Source organism: Rhea pennata, chromosome 19 (genome assembly GCF_028389875.1).
Source record: "Rhea pennata isolate bPtePen1 chromosome 19, bPtePen1.pri, whole genome shotgun sequence".
Classification (NCBI taxonomy): Eukaryota; Metazoa; Chordata; class Aves; order Rheiformes; family Rheidae; genus Rhea; species Rhea pennata.
The window spans coordinates 8,799,217-8,818,485 of NC_084681.1; the positions used below are offsets into that span (position 1 = coordinate 8,799,217).

Genomic DNA, 19,269 nt, shown 5'->3' on the forward strand with positions numbered 1-19,269 from the left:
GCAGGGCTGGATCCATCGGCTGGGGAAAACCTCTGCTGTGGCTGGAGCTCCAGCGGGATTTTTGCTGACCGGGATACTGAGCCCAGAAGAAAGTAGTTTATGTAGGACAATGGTACTGATTGCGTTTGAATGTGTTTGCCTGAGCTGGTTCTCAGCCCTAGCTGAGCTCACCACTCAAGTCATCAGAGGCCAGATGGAGACGAGGTGGCCTTCAGCCTTTGGGCAATTACTTGGCTTTTTGGGGTTGACTTAGACCTGATCAAGTGTTGGGGCAGGTGAAAGTTGAGTCATGGGCTGATCAAGGCACTCTGAAAGGTGGAGTGGGGATGCTGTAGCTGTCTCTTGGCACCTGGAGCAATGGAGGAACCAGAGAACCATCTCTGCCATGTGGATGTTCCCCTTCAGTTGCTGGTGGTTGGGCCATGAGCTATAAATTCAATGAATTCTTGGGGTATTTCTTACTAAACTGATTATCCCAGCTTTTCCTGATTTTTCTGGGTGTATGTGAATCACCTTCATGGTCTAATTGCTACTTTCTTATGGAAAAAAGGTTGCAAAATGAAACTGAGGTTTTTGAGAGCTTTCAGGGCTGGCCAAGCTGTTCAGCCCTCGTAACAGAAGTGTTTTATCTCCTTGGAGCCATGCTGACAAGCAGACCTCATCACAGGTGGTTTTTTGTGTCCATATTTTACCAGGCCTCCCTCCTTCAGCAGTAAAAGTAACTGCCAGGAGACTTGGGGTTTATTCTCTGCAAAAGGTTGAAAGCTACTTGGGGGCAATGGTGTCCTCTGCATTTAATTATTATTTTTTAAAAGCCTGGGATATGTGGTCCCCTGTGGAGAAATGAAGGTTCAGTATTGACGGTCATAAACTATGCCAGAAGGAAAAATGTGGGCTGCTTGCTGCTACAGAACGGACTTTAAATCAACAGCTGAAGCAGTATCGGTTCATAAAACTAGGATTTTTTTAGCCTTGAGGACAGAGGCGCTTTAAATCCCCGCCTTCAGGTTCACTGATCTGCTGGAGAACAAACATAAAACTTCAGCAGGAAGGATCTGAAATCAGCAAATATTTTTGTGCCAGAAGTATTCAAGGTAGCCCTTTTGCTTTTGCTTACCGCTTATGACATTTCTGTATATTTTGATGATCTCGGCAGCTGGAGAAAAAGCTTACGACCTAGACGCTGCAGAAAGGGAAATTGTTTACAGTGATAACTGAACTCAAGACGTTGTTTGCAGTGGATATGACAAATGAAGCGTTTGAGGTGGAAAGCTGGCTCCCTGTCAGACCTGGTAGGACTTTGCTGTTGGAGAATTGAGTTCTTGTCCTCTTCTACATATTGCGTTGGATCTTAGTTCACATCAAGGCCACTTTGCAGCACTTGGTCACTTGTGTAGCTCCAGCCCAGGTGATACCCAGCACAGCTGAGATGCTGGGGCTGACGTCTGCTTACCCAGACTGGTATTCATCATGAGTTTTTATTCAATAGGCAGTGTATATAGGTAAGTGCTATTCAAACCAGTAGAATTTGGTCTCAAGCCTTAGCAGGAAGACGCGTGCGTGTTTTGCTGGAGCTACCCCGTGTCGCGATGCCACATTCAGCCCTGCCGTGGTGGGCGACTGCCTTGTGAACCTGCCCCGCGCGGCCCTGGCGGGCTGCTCCTTCCTGGTTGTAGGAGCAAAGCTGACCCTGATAATGTTTGAGGAGCAAGAGTGAGCAGTTTGTAAAGCTCTCGGTATCCCGTACCCAGCCTTTCTTGCTCTCTGCAAGTTGGACAAGATGGCAATTCCTCCACAAATATGCGGCAAATGCAACCAGTGAAACTATCATCGCTGTCTTCCTCTTTGTGGAGGCAACTGGATCGTTTCTTTTGCGGGCCAGCTTGTATTTGTTTGCGGATTAAATGTGGCCTGGCAATGCTAAACTCCTGAGCAAAAAGGTCGTGTGTGTGTGATCCAGGAGTGCTCACCAGGGGATACTTTGTGGCTGCACCTCGGTGATGCTGCACTCGCTGCAGTTGGCTGGGAATTGCCGGAGAACGTAGAAATCTGCTGGCTTAAATCCGTGGTGGACTGATCAGAGCAGTTCAGGCCGTCCTCCTGTTTTGTGGCTGGGGCTGTCTGTAGGCTGCTCTAGGTCTATTAGCTTTCTAGTCCATTTTCCACTTTCCACCTTTTTCTGGATTTTTTGTTCTTAGTTCTCCTTTTTTGTCCCTCTACCCCTTCCATGGTTTTGTACGTGCACTGCAAGATCAGTAATCATAGTAAAGGATTTTCAGACAACAACATATTTGAAATAAAGAAAACAAATTTTGCCAGCACATTTTATTTCCTCATCTAAAACATGGATGTGTCTGTGTTTATCAGCACACTGCACAGAACAGCAGAGAATTGATTATGTAGTTTTTGTCAAAACTCTTTAAAGCTAGTGAGATCTTTGCCTGATACATACTGGAAGATGCATTCCTGCTTTACATCCTGGGGCTAAGCTCTACCTGCCAGCAGCTTGCAAGGAAAGATTGCTGTGTGAAGCAGGAAGCCCTCTTGACTTTCTAACAAACCTGGATACTGCAACAAGAAGACATCATGTTTTCTGGGTCTGTTTGTTTTCTTTCCAGGTTCCAGCCAGCAGCCAGTTTGATGGAGAGGATCCAAGCTATAGCTCAAAATGTCTCGGACATTGCAATAAAAGTAGATCAGATTCTCCGGAACAGCCTCATGAATGGAAAAGGTAAGTGTGCAAGGCAGTCCCCATCGCCTGTGCCCGGGTCACAGCTACACGCTCCAGAACTTTTATGGGCTGTGTGGTTGCAATAGTGAAATCTAATCAAACCTACCACAGAAGGCCTAGTAAAAACAGAGGAGAAAGGATGCTGATCTGAGGTTGCCTACTTTGCTGTTGCCTACAAAATTAAGTAGGGCATCTCATGCTCTTTGGCGGACCTCTCAGGACTTCTGAATATAACTCTCTGAGGATGTAGTACAAGGTCAGACCAGATATCGTTGAGCCCAAATCTTGTCTTGCCTGTTGGGAAAGAATTAAAATGATGGAGAGATACAGAGAGGTCATGATCCCGCAGGGGCTTCTTCACTTCTACCAACCAGCAGTTTGGAGATGTTGGTCCACAAGCTGATGTATTGCTTTGGGGAAACAAATGTGTTTTGGCTAAGGTTATGCTTTATTCGAGATGGTTCACGTATATCTGTTGTTCTATGGATGCTGCTCTGGCTGTGGTGTCGCTTTACCAATAGTCAGACCTTCTCATGAGATAGCCTTGGGCAAGTCTCGTTGCTTCCCTTGTTCAGTTTCCCAAGCTGTAGGAGGGGAATGTCAGACCATGATGCTCAAAGAAACGAGCAGGACTTTGTGGACCAGGCTGTAAACTTTTGCTCGGAGTTTATACCTGTCCGTGTGTCTGTTTCTATGGCATCCCACTGACAGATGAAATCTGCCTTGTCACGCTGGCTTGTCAGCTGGCACCCTTATCTTGTGTGGCTTAACGTCGCCAGTCCTGCCACCAGAGGGCTGGGCTGATGATTTTTCGAGAAATTTTCCTGCTCCGTTTTCTGGGCTCTGTGACGATGCCTTAGTGTGTTGTCCTCACTTGTCCTTGGAGCTGTTCCATCGCTGGGTCAAAACCAAGGTCTTGGAAACAGCAAACACATAAGGGTAAAATACCCAAGACTGGTGTAGCAGATAGAAGAGCATTTTGTGACTGACTTCCTCATTCTGCACTCAGGCCACCCCTGGGGTATGAAATATTTACCTACTTGTTAGTTTTAATTTCTCTGGCCATGGATAACATTCCAAAGAGCCTCTTCTATCCCCTTTGATACAGGGGGGAGATCTAGGCCAGGCGATAGATTCATTTCCTGATATCAATATTTAATGTCTATCTCTATTATGGAGACCCATTTCCCAATGCAAAGGAGTGGAGTGTACTTAACGTTAACAGCATAAATACATGCATGACTGGCAGCACCATGTTAGACAGAGCAAATGGAGCCTCTCATCATGCCCCTGACCCATTTTCATTTATTCAGTCTTTGACTCTGAATAACAGATGTCCGCCTGTGCTTGGGCTGAGGGAGCAGTGGCTGAAAGTTATCTCCTGTGCCAATATAGGATGTGTTCACCATCTGTAATTAGTCACAGCTCAGCACACAGGAAGCACGTCTTCAGGGGAAAGGAGGCCCTGAGTTTGAACTAAGCCCATCTTGGAGGCATCTAGGACACCTTGCTGTTGCAGCCAGGAGGGCTGCAAAAGGAGACTGGGTAAAAAAAATCACACTGTGTGGTCTCTGGCACTGGTGGCTTCCTCCTTAAAGCATTACCTTACTTGGCCAGGATGACTTGAGAGCTTGGGGAGTCAACACACAGAGAAAACTCGTGCCTTCCAGGGGCAAGAGTGGTGGCAAATCTGAACTGAGTCAGAGTTAAACACCATGCTCAGTTGAGCCAGCCTCCCTGTGGAGAGCTGCCTACTTGCCTTGCTGCCCGGGGTCAAGGAGTAGTACCATCACCTGGATAGAAAAGTTTGCTGGTTTGGATCCAGAGCCTGAGGGCTTGGACTCAGAGCTGGGAGATACTCCCTTTCTGCTCCCGGCAGTGCTGGGAGAGCAGTGCAGCTCCCTGGCCTGCTGCAGTTTGAGTGGCCACAGAGGCTGGGGACTTGCGTCATCAAGTGGGAGATGATTGCTCTGCCTCTTTGGCCTCATCTCTAATGAGGAAACTCTTTCAGTTATAGGAGAGGAAGAGTGTATAGGAGGGGTAGTGTCTTATTAAACCAACAGCAGTGGAAGAAAAGCTCTCATTACCATTTCTCTCTGGTTTCATCGGCCTTATGCTGGGGATGGTGTTGATCTGCGTTGGAGGGCAGTTGAGGTCCCGCAGGCACCATATCAGACCCTGCTTTACGTGTCCCTTTTGAGGGGGTCCTACTTCTGCGGTGGCACACTGGAGCATGTGAGCAACAGCACGTGGGAGAATTTTTACTGCGAGTTTACAGTTCAAAGGCTGTCAACTGCTTCCTTCAATTGTGCAAACTGTTTATTAAGAGGAGCAAGGATAGGTGGCACCTGGAGTCTGCAGCAGACCTAGGAATTTAGGCTGAGAGTGCAGCAAAATGTGTGTGTGTGTGTGTTTATGTTTGTGTGTACATGTATATACACACATATACACAGACACATATTTATATATGTATAAAAGAGGACCATCAGACAGAGCTGTGTGCCTTGCTGCCCCACGGTGTGTGCTGCCAAGCAGGAGCCCACAGTAGCACAGCTGGGTGCACACAGGGACCAGCAGCCCTGTCGCATCACCTGCTGCCTCTCCCGCAGCACCTGCTGGCATGTCCTGGCTCTCCTCTTCCCAAATTCTCTTTCTTTAGTGATGGACGGCAGGAGAGACCAGTGCGAGGTGCCCAGGGACCCCAAGTACCCTGACTGTGCTGGGAAAGTGGAGGTGAGTTGGAGCTCTTCCCTCCTCGGCTGGGGTGGTCATCTAACTCGGGATGGGATGGTTCCTCTGGGAGAAGGGCTCGTCCTCAAGTGGAAACTGCTGGGAGAAGGCTTAAGGCAGCTGCTAGGGGAGTTTAGCCTGGGAATTGCAGTGCAGAGGGTAATGTTTCCCAGAATGACTCTACCCTTTAAAATGGGACCCAGGTCAGGCCCACCAAAGAAGGAAGAACAGAAGGTACCTTTTGTGGCAGGCCAAAGGCAGGGCATGGCTGCCTTGTGGGGAGAAAACAGAAAAGTAGGCATCCTGCAGAGGTCTGATTGGGAGCTTTTGTTAAAAGAATGTAACTGTTTTCCTGAATAACTACACATGCGGTTTTGGTAGCAGTAAAGCTTTGTAGCCACAGTAGCCAAAGGGCAGAAGGAGGATTTGCAGGCAGCAGTCAAGTCAGCTCCAGGAGATTACCTCCGCCTGCAGACCTCACTGCCTGTGTTTTCTTTGTTTAATGACAGAAGCATGATGAGGAGAAAGCACTGCCACATCTTCTTTAAATATCTGGAGCGTTAGCTAGTATCTGGGGAATAACCTCAGCCTTGCTCAAAAGAGCATCTTGTTCAGGTGACAAGGACCTTGATCTCAAATATTACATCCTGCCTGCCACAGCGTGCTCTTTACACCTGAATGCAGCCTGGTCTTTGGCCTGGGGCATGATTGCTTTGTCGGAGAGCATATTTACATGAATTAAAAGCATCCCCCTTCCCCTCCCAGCCTCCTGCCTCAAACTCTGCTTTGATTTCTGTAGGGCTTGAGTTTCTATAAAAAGACACTGAAGGGTATATTAAAACATTACCAGGGTTTGTGTTTTCCCTTCCTCTAGCACTAGATATCCTTTCCTTCCAGGATTTGAGTGAATTCGGAATGTAATTTAATTGTGGAAGGCTGTAATTCGATCTTCTGTCTGGATGATTGGTGTGTTTTACATATTGGGTGCAGTGTCCTGTCTCCTGAGTAGATTTGTTTTTGTAGTTGAATTAGAAAGAGGCCAGCAAAAGCTCTTCCAGGGGATGATAGATCGGTGATGGGGTTGCTGGCTCTTCTCTGTGGGAAATCATCCCCTGGAAAATCATCACCTAGGACTGTCTGTAGAGCTGTCTCCTTGCCCTGTTGTGCCCAGGGCTATGAAAGTGGCAGGTCAGCTTGCTCCTTGGCACAGCTGATGAGAAGAAATCCCTTGAGTGCTCCAAGGGAGCATGCCCCTTCTTGCTGGAATCTGTGCCAAATCCTTGGTTTAACTTCCGTGGAGAAAAAAAAGATCATGGAAAAGGGGGATCTTGATGTGGAAAGGCACTAATGCACCAGTATTGTGCTGGGCTGCTAGGTTTCCCACGGCAGTGTCCAAGCATCCCAGTGGGAATGGGAGCCTGACAGGATTCTTTGCCTCCCTTGCAGTGGATGAGGGCCAGGTGGACCTCTGACCCCTGCTATGCATTTTTTGGCGTGGACGGCACAGAGTGCTCCTTCCTCATCTACCTCAGCGAAGTCGAGTGGTTCTGCCCTCCCCTGCCTTGGAGAAACCAGACAGAAGCTTTGCCTTCACCTGGGCCACTGCCCAGGGGCCAGGTAAGGTCACAGCTGCTTGTTTCCTGCCCGGTGCGGGGAGGTTTTTGAGGATTTAAAGCTGCTGAGTCAAGTGTTCCCAGAGAGAGCAGTGTCAGCAGGCCTCCAAGATGGACTGGAGACAGCACATGAGTTTTCTCACGTCTGGGGTGTCGCAAGAGTCATCACCTGCAACAGGGCCCTGGGAATTTGATGCATTAGGCAGAGGAGCTCTGGTTTCAGGCTGTGGCTCGGGAAAGGTGCCAAGTGACACATACGAGGTGTCACGTCAGCTCTGCAGGATTTACAGTTGGTGCAACAGTCTATTGTGTTACAGGCTGCTCCAGGTGGTGGTCTGAGATCAGCTGTGCCAATGTGCCCCAGACATGAACTTTCATTTATATTTCAAGATCCTTTTTGAGTAGTTTTCTGTGTCCATCAATTCGGGAGCCAAGAGAAGAGGCAGTGGGAAAAGCAAAACACCCCCTAAATTCTCTCCTCTCCTGTCCCAGGTTTTCTTACCTGCCCCCAGATGGTACATAACAGCTCTGGAGGCTGGAAAGAGCCTTCCTTGCTGGGGCTCCTTGTGCAGCAGATGCTCAGGGAGAGCAAACTTGCTGTGATCCTTGAGGAGCCCCCAGGCTCTTCTCGCAGACACTTCCCCTCTGCTCAGACAGCAAAGCCTCTTTCTTCCCTAGGCAGCTTTCCGGAGTGACCTCACTCGCCTCCTGGAGCTGGTGGGCACAGGCAAGGAGTCCCTCATCTTCATGAAGAAGAGGATCCGACACCTGGCTCAGCAGTGGCTGCGGGCGGCCCGGCGCCTGGAACAGAAGCTGAAGGGCCGGCAGAGGGACCAGAAACACGTATGAGCAGATTGCACAGGGGCAGAGGGAGGCTGCACCATTAGGAACATGGTGGGCTGTGACCGGGAGCCCTGGGAGGGAATGTGATTTAGGGGTGCACGTGGGAATGGAGGGTCTGGACTGCAGGCGTAGTGGAGATGGGCATGTCTCTGCATTCAGACCACCACAAGATTGGCTTGGTCGAAAGATGGGCTGATTTTGGAGATAGATCCTGGTAGTATGAGAAATGTCCAGCTGGGTGGACAGCTAGCAAGAAGGCTGGAAAGGCTGGCACCTCTCCTGCTGGAGGTTGCTGGCCCTCCTGTTTACATTTTTACATTTTTTTTTAAATGATATATTTTTTTTCCAATTTTTACCCTGGCCTTTGTATGCCTTCCTGCAGTGAAACTCAGCCGCTGGTCCATGAGCCAGTCCCTGGTGGACTTTGGGAAAACAGGCCTGGTCCTGAGACACAGTGAGCCTGTCAGTGGCATCTGGAAGCCACTGAGTTTTGGGTCGTTACTCATTAGACATGGATTGCTTGTCTTCACACCTGAGTGATTTCCCTCGGGTATTAAGGCCCCCATAAGGAGCCGGGAGTGAATCAGGGACTGTAACTCCTTTCTGACCAGAGCCTGGCAAAACCACCCTCCCCACTAGCACACGTGTTTCTACTTGTGCCACCCTTTGTGGCAGCAGTCCGTGCTTCATCGCTTCTCCTTGTCCTACCAGATCCTGGTCCATATCGGCTTCCTGACGGAGGAGTCAGGGGATGTTTTCAGCCCACGGGTGCTGAAGGGGGGCCCGCTGGGGGAGATGGTGCAGTGGGCTGACATCTTGGCTGCCCTCTTCCTCCTGGGACACAGCCTGCGGGTCACTGTCTCGCTCAAGGAGCTGCAGAGGTAGGTGCTGCTTTGCCTTTGGGTGGTGTTGGGCAGCATGTGGTGTCTCCTGCCTTGGCTCAGGTGTGGGAAAGGCTCCTTCCTTTGTCCGTCCCCTGAGGAGTGTCCCTACGGGCTGGTGGCCTCAGGATGCAGGTGTTCTGGGGACTGACTGGTTCTCCCCGCCGCACGTGTATGGCTGTGCACAGCCCCGGGGCTTCGCTGGCGTTGTTTGAGAGGTGACTCTGCTCCTTCCTTCCTTCCCTCCCTCCCTCCCTTCCTCCCTTCCTGCCCAGCCAGAGAGGGCTGCCAAAAATAACATGCATCCTTTGCAAGGGAAAGCAGGCGTTGAGGGGTCCCTCCCCGGGAGCCGCCCCACACTCGTTGCATGGGGTCCTGGCAGCGGCTGCAAGGACCTCACGAGCTTTCCTCTCCTCTTTGGAGAGATCATAAGTTGGAGGGCAAGTGCCGGTGCAGATTCAAGTGATGACAGGATACAAATCAAGCACAGCCTGAAGTCACCTCATGGGCAGAGGAGATGTTGGGCAATGTGAAACCAGCATCTGCCGCATAATTAGCCACATTGAAGACGGAAGGGAAAAATAACAATCCTGGAAAAAACAATGCACAAAATCCAGCCTGGCCCCTGCAGCATTCAGAATTAATGAACAGAATTAGCTCCCAACTAATTAACTCAAAAAATAATCCTGGTCCTAACGCAGAGCACAGCAGCTTCTCTGAGAGGCAGGCGTGCATCCCGGCGATTGCTGGGTTGCACTGCGTGCTGAGCTAAATTGACGTGCTAAATAATATCCATGTACTCGAGGATGAAAGAAGTTAATGGCTGGGAGGGTTTTGTTGTTGTTGTGCGATTCTTGTTTGTGTTTTTTAATGAAGAGCCTCACGGTGGCCGTTTAATGGTGGGAAGGAGTTGGCTCAGTCTTACCGGGGAGTTTGCAGCATGCGTTTCCCTCGGTGATCGGCTCTGGAGAGTGGCTGCCTTGCCTGCAGTGTCTTGCCTTTCTAAGGAGTAGTAGGGGCTCAAGCATCTGCTAGCTCTGATGAATTCTCCTCTCTATCCTTACGTGGGTTTGGATGTGTCTCCTGAGATGCCAAGGAAGGAAGCGGTGAATGACAGCTCCGACTGTTCCCCTTCTTAGCTGGGATTGGGAACAAGGGATCTGGATTGTGGCTGCATACTCTGGTTATCTGCCATGAAATACGGCTTGTGAACGTGGCTGCCTCCTCAAGACGGCTTATCTTGAGGAGCGGCCAAGTCACAGAGACTCCAGCATGACCTACTTGCCTCACTGTTTGTCCCAATGCTGTTTTCTTGCCCAGCCTTTTAACTGCTCTCTGTTCTAGCAATCAAAACTACTCTGCCTCCTTGAGCATGTGGGGCTGCTGCGACCAGGAAATGCTCGTCGGGGCTCGTTGCACCAAGGGCTGTGCTGTCATGGACTTGCACAGTGGCCTGGCGAGTGTGTGCCTGTCCTGCAGCAGTGGTGGGATAGAGCCTTCCTGCAGAGAGGGCTGGGAGATGCCAGTGATCTGTCACTTTGCTTGCGACCCTGTCACAGAATCACTGAAGGGTTGAGGTTGGAAGGGACCTCTGGAGATCAACTACTCCAACCTCCCTGCAGGGTCACCTAGAACACATTTCCAAGGATTGTGTGCAGACAGCTTTTGAATATCTGTAAAGGAGGAGATATTTTGGAAATGTCCCTGCTGTCAGGTCGACGCAGCATTAGATGTTGGCTCTGAGGATTGCGGGGATAAGTCTTTGCACTGCCACAGGCAAGGAGGAGGCTTAACAGAACATTGCTGATTAATAATGAGTTGTGCTAATAGTTAATTGCTTGGTGAGGGAGCTCCTGGCTCCTCTGTGGCCTTGTTGAGCATGCTGGCCAAGTGGCAGTCCAACCTAGATCTTTAACACCCAGAGGTACCTCCACAAGTACTTAAGTATGATTGCTCATGCAACAGCTGCCCAGTCAATGACAGACAGCAGATTAGGTTGTTTTAGGCTAGAGGTGCACAGGGCCATCCACTGGCTATTGAGGACACAAGTGGATGGGTCCCAGCCACCATGGGTGGTGATGAGGTCCATGTCACAGGCGGGGCTGGGAGGAGCTCAGATGTTGGCGCTGGTGACTTGGACAAAGCCTCTCTAACAGCACCAGCTTTCACAGGGGCTTGGGTCTTGTTGCAGCCTAGCAATAAGCAACTCAAGTTCTAGGTTTGGGGATATTTTACCCCAGAAATGCAGAGTGTTGCTTCCACTTCTCGTTTGTTTCTCATTGGCAGCCCCCTGCTCCTTCCAGGCCTTGGAGCTGCAAGTTCTCCTGCTCAGCACAGCCTTCACAGCTGAAAAGCTGGTGCCCATAAATTATTCAACACAGAATAGCCTCTCTCCTAGTTTGATTTTTGTCTCTCCAAATTTCTGAGCTGGTTTTTATATGTGTATTGATCATTGGCAAGGGATCACTAAAAGGTTTGCATGTCTACACTTCAGCCAATAGTTATCTAAGAGCTGTTCATTAGTAGTGTGTATATTGATTGCAATGCAGCAGTGCCCGGAGGCGCTGGTCAGGATTGGATCTGAAATGCCGGGGATCATGCAGGCCAGTAGGAAAGATCATATCTGACCCAAGAAGCTGGCAGTTAGAGGTTCTGGTCCGTGCTGGGGCATCTGGGTGCTCGACAGGACCCTGCTAAGGGTTGGAAATGAAAAGAGTCCACACGTGTGGTTGTGGGATCTGGAGCATGACGGTGTATGCTGGTCAGCTGAAATCGTGTTGTATTGCATCTGTCCCCTGAAGGATAATACTCTAACTGGGAGAGGAGCAGATGGCAAATTGCAAATAGTAAATAGCACAGGGTGTTAAACTGTGCTTTCCCAGGTGGTTTTGTGGATGAGTGCTAATTTTGAGCAAATATAAAGAACTCTGAGGATTTGCAGACTTGCTCGACGGCTTAGTGAGTGGCTGTCCGAGTGCCTGGAACCCCTGTGAGATCCACTGAGCTCAGCCCTGGCTTTCTGTGGGACAGTCAGAATGGGCTTCAGGTCTTCATCAAATCACTCATCCTTTTGCAGAGGAAAGATCACACAGTCACATCTGAAGTCACTGCGCCGGGAGCCAGGAAAGGTGATTGTATTCCTCACCATGCCACTGGCCTGCTGTGTGCCCTCAGTCTCATCCTTTGACTTCTCCGTGTTTCCCCACTGCTGTTTGCCTGGCCTGCCCAGACTGCAGATGCTTCTGGGTTGGCCATACCTTGTATTTCAAAGGCAGTACTTCCCAATGAACTTCAGGGGCTACTGAATTGCAAGGAAGATGACAAATCTCTCTTATCTTTTCTTGGGAGCTTCAAAACCTGTGAATTGTGCTGCTATGTCCTATCAGAGGCTGCTTCTCCTCTGGTTGAACTAACTACAGATATTTGTCCTCTTTTGCATTTCTCAGTGAATTTGGTAGCTTCCTTCTGATGCATCTTGATGGGCAGGAGGTGAAACACATGATTTTCTGGTGGCTGATGCAAAGCATTGCTGGGCATTCGTTAGCAGTACTGTAATACCTGCTGCAGTTAGCTGCAAAAGCCTTGAGCTGAACTGATTAGTTACAAGTTGTCTTCCTTGAAAATGTTGTGCCAGGTGTACAGGGACAGTGGGAAGAAGGCAGCATTTCTAGTCCAGGAAGGGACCCCACTGGCTTTGAATATGAAGGCTTGTTTCTTGCTGAAGGCCCTTGACGTGGCTTTGGTAGCCGAAAGGCACTTCCAGGGAAATAAGAACCGAGTCCATCGTGCATATGTGAATTGCTCGGCATGAGAGAGAGGCGAGGATGGAAAAGGAAGGCTGCCTGGAAAACCTGAGCTGGGTTGTTAATGAGGCAGCATAGCCATGGAGATTGGAAGACCACCAGCAGTGTGTTAGGAGTGGTGGCTCTCCTGGCACAAGAGCTGCAGCAGTTGCTGGCTGCACGGTGCACGGATCCCTTCCTCCCAAGCGCTGGTGCTGCACAGCCAGCTGGGCTGGGCGCCGTGAGCCTCGCCGGCAGGAAGGATGTGTGCAGGCCTGGGTGCGTGGCCTTCCTCTGCCATGGCCTCACTGGGTCGCCTCCTTCCTCCAACAGTGGAGTGCAATTCTGCAAGCTGCTAACATGCCTCAGAGTATTGATCTCGGTGACTTTGAAAAGTGCTTTGGAAATTGCCCCCTCAAAATTAACTGCTCATAAGGAAGGACAGAAAGTCGAAGGAAATGGAATATGATGCCTCGTGGGTTCAGGGCTCTACGAAGTGCTCTTGGAGTTTAATTGCTCTGGTGTCAGGCTCTGGACTTGTAATATGGGCCCTGGCAAGGCAATTAATTTTAAGCAGCTGCTTATATCCCATACTTGCAGACCTTTACTTGCTGGTTTGCAGTGTTGACTTTTCGTGGTGGTCAGTGTGTGGTTCAGGAGATGGAGGCTTGCGTGGTTGGGCTGGAGTCAGGTGCCGTGGTGGGACAGGGCTCTGCTCCACACAGCAGCACGGAGGAGCTCCAGAGGAGAGGAGATGCTGCTCCGGAGCTTCCCAGCGAACACTCCTGCTCCCAGGGCTCTAGTCGCGTTGTCTGGCACGTACTTAATTATAGCTGCTATTTTCCTGTGCTTTCTGCAGCCGCCGAGGTGTACTCAGACTACAAAAGGGGCCATTCAAACGGAAACACAATGTCCAGATGAAGGCATTTCCAATTATTTTCTGGCAGATAAAAGCCATCTTTGTCTTGCATCTGTTCATGGGAAAAACAGAGCAACACCCAGGCTCAAGCTTTTGCTCTCCAGTTGGCAGCACGGTTTGCAACCGGGCAAGTTGCAACAGCGGCCGGTTGCGTGGGCTTGCTGGGAGGTGAGGATGCTTCCCCGACTGCAGGTACTCGACTGCTGCAAACCCTTCCAAAGGGAGAGGTGGCAAAGACTGACCCAAGGGGCTGCACAAACGCTGTGCGCCCAACTGTGTGTCTAAGCAGGATCGTTTTCTCCAGTCCATGTTTATTCAGGACACGTTTCCACTGGAAATACCTTAGGCAATGGGTAACCAGGGGTCCAGGACATTAGCTGGTGGAAATCAGCTTAGCTCTACTTGCACTCACTGAAGATTTGGCTAAAAATATCCCTTTATTTTGAGCTGCTGCAGGTGTTATGGAGCAGCTCAATGCAGCTAGGGCCGCGCTCAGCTTCTGCCGCTAGCTGGACTAGCCCAGATGTTTAACTGCCTTCCCCAGGAGGGTGCTTGATTATTTGCCCAGCTTCTGAGCAGAAAGAACCGATTGCTGCAGCCGTGCGTGAGGCAGAGAGAGTTTCTGAACGCCGCTAATTACTGCAGTTGGTTAGAGCTCAGAGTCGAGCCCTCTTGCTCCGTTTGGCCTCTCACAGCCACGGAGGTCCAAAACGAAAAGCCAGGTAGGGCGAAACGAGAGCCCTGAGCGTCGGGGCAATGGCGAAAGCAGCTGCTTTTAATTACAGCAGCTTCCCAGCTCCTGCGGGGAGGCAGCTTTGCTGACAGCTCCCACAAGAGGACCGCAGATAAGCTGCGAGGAGTGACAGGGAGGGATTTCTCCCACTTTTGAGGGCTTCATCCTGTGAGAGAGGAAGGTGCATAAATTAGTAGGAATTACTGAGCTGTTAAATTGCGCTTCTTCATGAAATATGTTTATTTTGGAGCCAAATGATGACTCACGGAGCTGGATTCTTTGCCCGTTGTCAAAACCCCAGCTTTATTACAGAGGTTATCCACACTTATTATATAATACTGTGTAATTTATTGCAGGCGCGCGGAGGGGCTGTGCTCTGTGCGCAGGCAGCATCGACCCTCTCTGCGAGTTCCCGGAGCTGGAGAGGTCGGGGAAGGAGCCGGGACGAGGGAGCAATCGTTTTGGAGGCTCTGGCAAAGCTGGTGACAGTTCAACCGGATAGCCCACCCCGGTTGCAGCTCTGCCACCAGCGCCGGAGGAGGGCTGCCTCCCAATTTCCGTAGGGTTTCACTCTGCTTCGGGGACGTGAGCATCCTTCTCTGTTCCTTGTGGCTTATCTCTGTGGCCCAGAGAAATGCGAAGGATGCCCGCTCGGGCAGCCAGCGGTGGAAGGGGATCTCGCAAGGCTCTGCTGGGCTCAGGGGAGCAGCAGGGACGTGGTGTTGCCGTTTCCTGCGAGCGTCTCCGGCGAGTGCCGCCGTCTTTCCGGGCGCCTGTGAGCGTGCTTCCTGCCATGGCACAGGAAAACCTCAGGAATGAGTGGGTTGATTGCCAAACCTCGCCCGCAGCCTGCTTCGACTGCATCATACAGCCTCGATCATGGGCTGGAAAGGGTTTGGGTGCCCAGGGAGCACTGCAGAAGGCTTCATATGAATGCTATAAATTCTTTAAAACTTCTTGCTTTTGAGGTCCTCTCCAGCAGGAAGAAGATCCGGGCTCCAAGACCATGCAGCAGGTGCTGCTTGTCTCTCAGGCTCCCCTTTGCATTTTAAGTTGCTTGTGCAGCTGGGTCCAGCCCCGGTGAGTAAGAGCACCGTGCCTGGAAACGGGGAGAAGCAGAGGGAGATGGTAGTGCAGGAGCAGAGGGCATAAACCGGCAAAGGAGTCAGCCCAGGTTCTGTACTGGAGGAAGGCTCAGGTGTGAGGGAGAGGAAGGTGCAGGCAGCTGGGCCGGCGGACCCCCGCAAGCCCGTGCTGGAGAGTTGTGCCCTGCAAAAATCGAGACCTGTTCCTCCGCCGTGTGCCCCTAAGACCGCAGGCTGTGTGGGACAGCCCAAATACCGCCCTCGCTGATTAAAAAAGAAAAAAAAAAGTCATTGGAAAGTCGGTGACAAGTCTATGGGCTTTTCCTAGAAACGGGAGCCAAATTTTTCGATGTGGGTGTTGAAGGTCAGGGCGGCGACTGCTCCTCTGCAGGAAGCAGCACACGCCGCGTGTGCGTCGGCCGCGTGGAGAGCAGGCGCCGAAACCCCGAAGTGGCTTTAGCTGTTTTTTTTTTTTTTTTTTTTTTTTTTTTTTTTTTTCCTTTTTGCTCTGCTGTTCTCAGTGCTGGGGAGTCCTGCTGCGAGGAGGAGGAGGAAGGCGAGTGTTGGAAGACATCTGCTTTTGCAGGCTCGGCACGCAGCACTTCTCCCCCTCCGCTGCCACGCTCCGGCTCGCTGATGACGGCTTAGGCGGGCAGCCGAGACGCGATTAGATGTATTATAGGATATTGGCCCGCTCTGTCAGCAGGTTCCCATGAGATCAATTTAGTGCTGGACTTTTCCAGCCTGGGGAAGGGATAACTTGGACAGAAAAGTTGGGTTAATTTGAAAATAGGTCGATGGGATGTAAAGATAACCCTGCAGTCATCTGTATTCAGAGAGGCTTCACCAAGCGCAGGAAGGGAATGGGTCCCTTGGTTGATTAAAGTACCTCTAAGGGGGAAATAGCAGGACAAGAAGCTGCTGTAGATTTATTCTGGAGTGGGCACAGCTGTTAGAGGCAGCTGGCCGAGAGCGGCGCGAAAGGGCTGGCGCTGCGGGCGAGCACGGCTCTTGCTTGATTTAAAGGGGAGGACGGCAGCCAGCGCCGCTCCGGCCGGTACGTCGCGAGCGGAAGCGAGAGCCGAGCTTTAGCAGCGCTGCCGTGCTGATCGCGGCCGGCGGGACGGGACGGGACCGGACCGAGCCGCGGGGCGCGCGAGCGCGTTGCCGCCCTTTGCTCGCTGCCGGGCGGGAGTTTTTTCAGAGCTAGCGCAGGGACCGAGAGCTTTTCAAAACAAATCTCGTGGCTAAACTTGCTGCGAAAAAGGCGTTTGTGCTCATCAGTTTCATTTGCATAATTTCAAGCGCCATTAATAGTACGTGGCACGAGGAAAAATCATGGAAATTTCACTCCAGCCATGAGTGAAATTGGGTTTAGTAGAAAATTAGTTGACTTAACTGGCAAATGATGAAAGCTCGAATAAAGAATGCTTAAATAAGAAGGAAGGAAAAAAATCCCACCACCCGGAAGGTACAGCCATGGTTTGCATGATTCGAATACTAAAATCAGCAGTTAAAAGGTGTTTAGGAAGGATGGAGGGGGATAAATGCGGAGAGATGCTCTGCTTCAAAGGCTCTAGTGTTGGTTTTAGACTTACTCCTAGTTGCAGCCTGGATGTTGGGAGTATGAACTGATCTGGCAAGTAGGAAATGCCAGCAGAGAGGACGTGCGGCATAGCGCGGCGACGAACTGGGAAACAGGAGAGTCAGTCCTGTTACGTGTAACCCCGGAGAGTTTTTGGAAGCTTTGGTATGAGATGTGCAGATTGCTGTCTCCCGTAGTGCCTTGTCAAGCCTGGTTAGGGCTTTCTAAAATCATGGATGATTTTCTAACACAGAGAGGGTTTGCCTCTGCGGATGGGTATCCTGGGACGAGTGGACCTGGCGAGGTTACCCGAGGTCTGAACACATAGGACAGCCCTGGGGATATTGCAGGACCGCGTGGAGGCCTGGCTTGCAGGCAGCAGTTCTGCTGATGGAGCAGAGTGCAAGGTGCTGCGCGTCCTCTGCACTCGGGGTGTGAGGAAATAGGTGCTCGTCCTCCAGCAGCAGCACTGCTGGAGTTGTTGAATGTATGCGTTCTTGATCACTGAGGACAGCGTGTCCGCAGAGGGAAAAAATAGGTACTTGAAGAAATGTGATATTTGTTGTTATATCTCTATAAAATCTCTGGAATTTTAACTGACATTAAAAAAAAAATCCTCTTCCTCGCTCCTGACCCAGGTTGCTGGCTTTTCCCCTTGCAGAGAGTGACCTTACTTCAGTTGATTCGCGATCTGCCGCCCAGAGCCACGTCTCTAGAGAGCCAGTGATGCCCAGAGCCCCCAGGTGCACCACACCTCAGAGCAGGGATTCCCCAGGCCCTGGCTTATTTTTCCATATCCTGCGTTATTACAAAATTCAAATACTATTTGAAGTAGCACCTTATTTCTGGAGCACAGAGTATTTGGATGTTGTCAGGGGCTGCATCCGGCTACCTGCGTTTAGATGAGGCCAGGCTCCCATTGCGTTTGCTCATCCGAAGAGGCCGTCCCTGCCATCGAGGGCTTTGCGTTAATTGGGCACAACCAAGTGGGTATGGCAAAGGGATTTACCTGGCCATGCCACAAAGGCATGGCAGAGCCGAGCTTTGAGCCTGCATCTCTTGAGACCACGTCCTGCCTGCTGGCATGTCGAGAGTGTGAGGAGGCGCTTCCAAAGTCACCTCTTAGCCACCAGGCAACGTCTCCTCCTTGGTGCTATGGGGATGTAATCCTTCTGAGCAACCACTTCGGCTTCCCAAGGAGGTTTGGGATTTTTTGTTCCTCTATTTATCTTACTGCGGTGGCTCTTGGAGGTGAGAGCTGTTCTATTCCTGTCATCTTCCCAATCAACCGCTTCGTGTAAAATTGCCCATAAAAGTGATAAAACTGCAGCTGGTTTTGCCTGCGGCTGACCCAGCCTGATCTGCCCTGAGCTGATGCTTATATTCTTTGTGACAAGAGCAGTGAGGCGGCTGCAAATGCTGCTCTTTGCCTTAAATTGAAAATCTGTGTTTTTCGTGGCATTGGTGAGTGATGTAGTTCCACATTTACTTGCTCTCAGGAGTTGCTTGGCATGGTCATATCCGTGATTCAGGATGGCCCTTCACTGGTCTGCCTGGCTCTCAGGTTGGGATGGGCTGGGAGAAGAAGGATTTTCTCCTGTGCACCAGGCCAACTGCAGTCTTAGTGTCCAGCGCTCCAGGGCTTGCAAGCCACTTGAGGGAGCCGTGGCCAGGAGCAGAAAAGAGCCCTGTATCATGTCTATAATGGCCAACTAATTATGCTAGTCATATCTGAAGTGTTTTTGGCACCTAATGGTGTTGGTGAGGGCTAGTGAGAGATCGGAGAGCAAATGTGTCTGATAGCGGTATAATTGGGCTGTTGCTCAGGTGGAAGAGCGTTGATGTCCTCTCTGAACAGCCGTGGGATCGATGCACGAAATGTCATATGCGGTCATAGGTCTGGGCAAGGGAAGAAGACCTTTCAGAAATGCTCCTCAGAGAAAGGACCCGTGGACTGCGTGACCACAGACTCACTCTAGTTTCACTGAGTGACAGGGAAAAAAACCCAGAAGGGCTGTAAAGAGGAGTCCCAATTTCAGAGGGGTAAATGCAGTAAGAGAACTAGTAAGAGAAGTCGTGTAGTGTGAGGGCTTCAAGAACCTGGAAACTTAAAAACTAACTGGATCTCGTATTCCTAAGAAAAGGAAAAGTACTTATAGGGATGTGTGGGATAAGTTCCCATCTCCAAATAGATGCTAGGAATAAGTGAAGAGCCCAGAAGAAAATGCAAAAGATGGACGTGTAAGAAAAGCTGCATCTTAGCAGTCAGGAGCTGAGGGAGAAATTTCACTGTGCTGAGCTCAGACTTTCAAAATGAAAGACGAATTCTTCCGCCCTGTTAGAAGAAAAGAGCTACGAAGGAAATGG

The 19,269-nt window shown here is 50.6% G+C and overlaps 1 protein-coding gene across 1 annotated transcript in view; it reads left to right on the forward strand.

Moving 5' to 3' along the window:
• MGAT5B (alpha-1,6-mannosylglycoprotein 6-beta-N-acetylglucosaminyltransferase B) overlaps positions 1-19,269 on the forward strand; it is a 63,168-nt gene that overhangs the window by 29,623 nt on the left and 14,276 nt on the right. Inside the window, exons 4-8 of the mRNA XM_062591622.1 lie at positions 2,619-2,731; positions 5,391-5,464; positions 6,908-7,078; positions 7,753-7,917; positions 8,629-8,798. Coding sequence (XP_062447606.1) covers positions 2,619-2,731; positions 5,391-5,464; positions 6,908-7,078; positions 7,753-7,917; positions 8,629-8,798 — 693 coding nt within the window. The remainder of the gene's footprint in view (positions 1-2,618; positions 2,732-5,390; positions 5,465-6,907; positions 7,079-7,752; positions 7,918-8,628; positions 8,799-19,269) is intronic.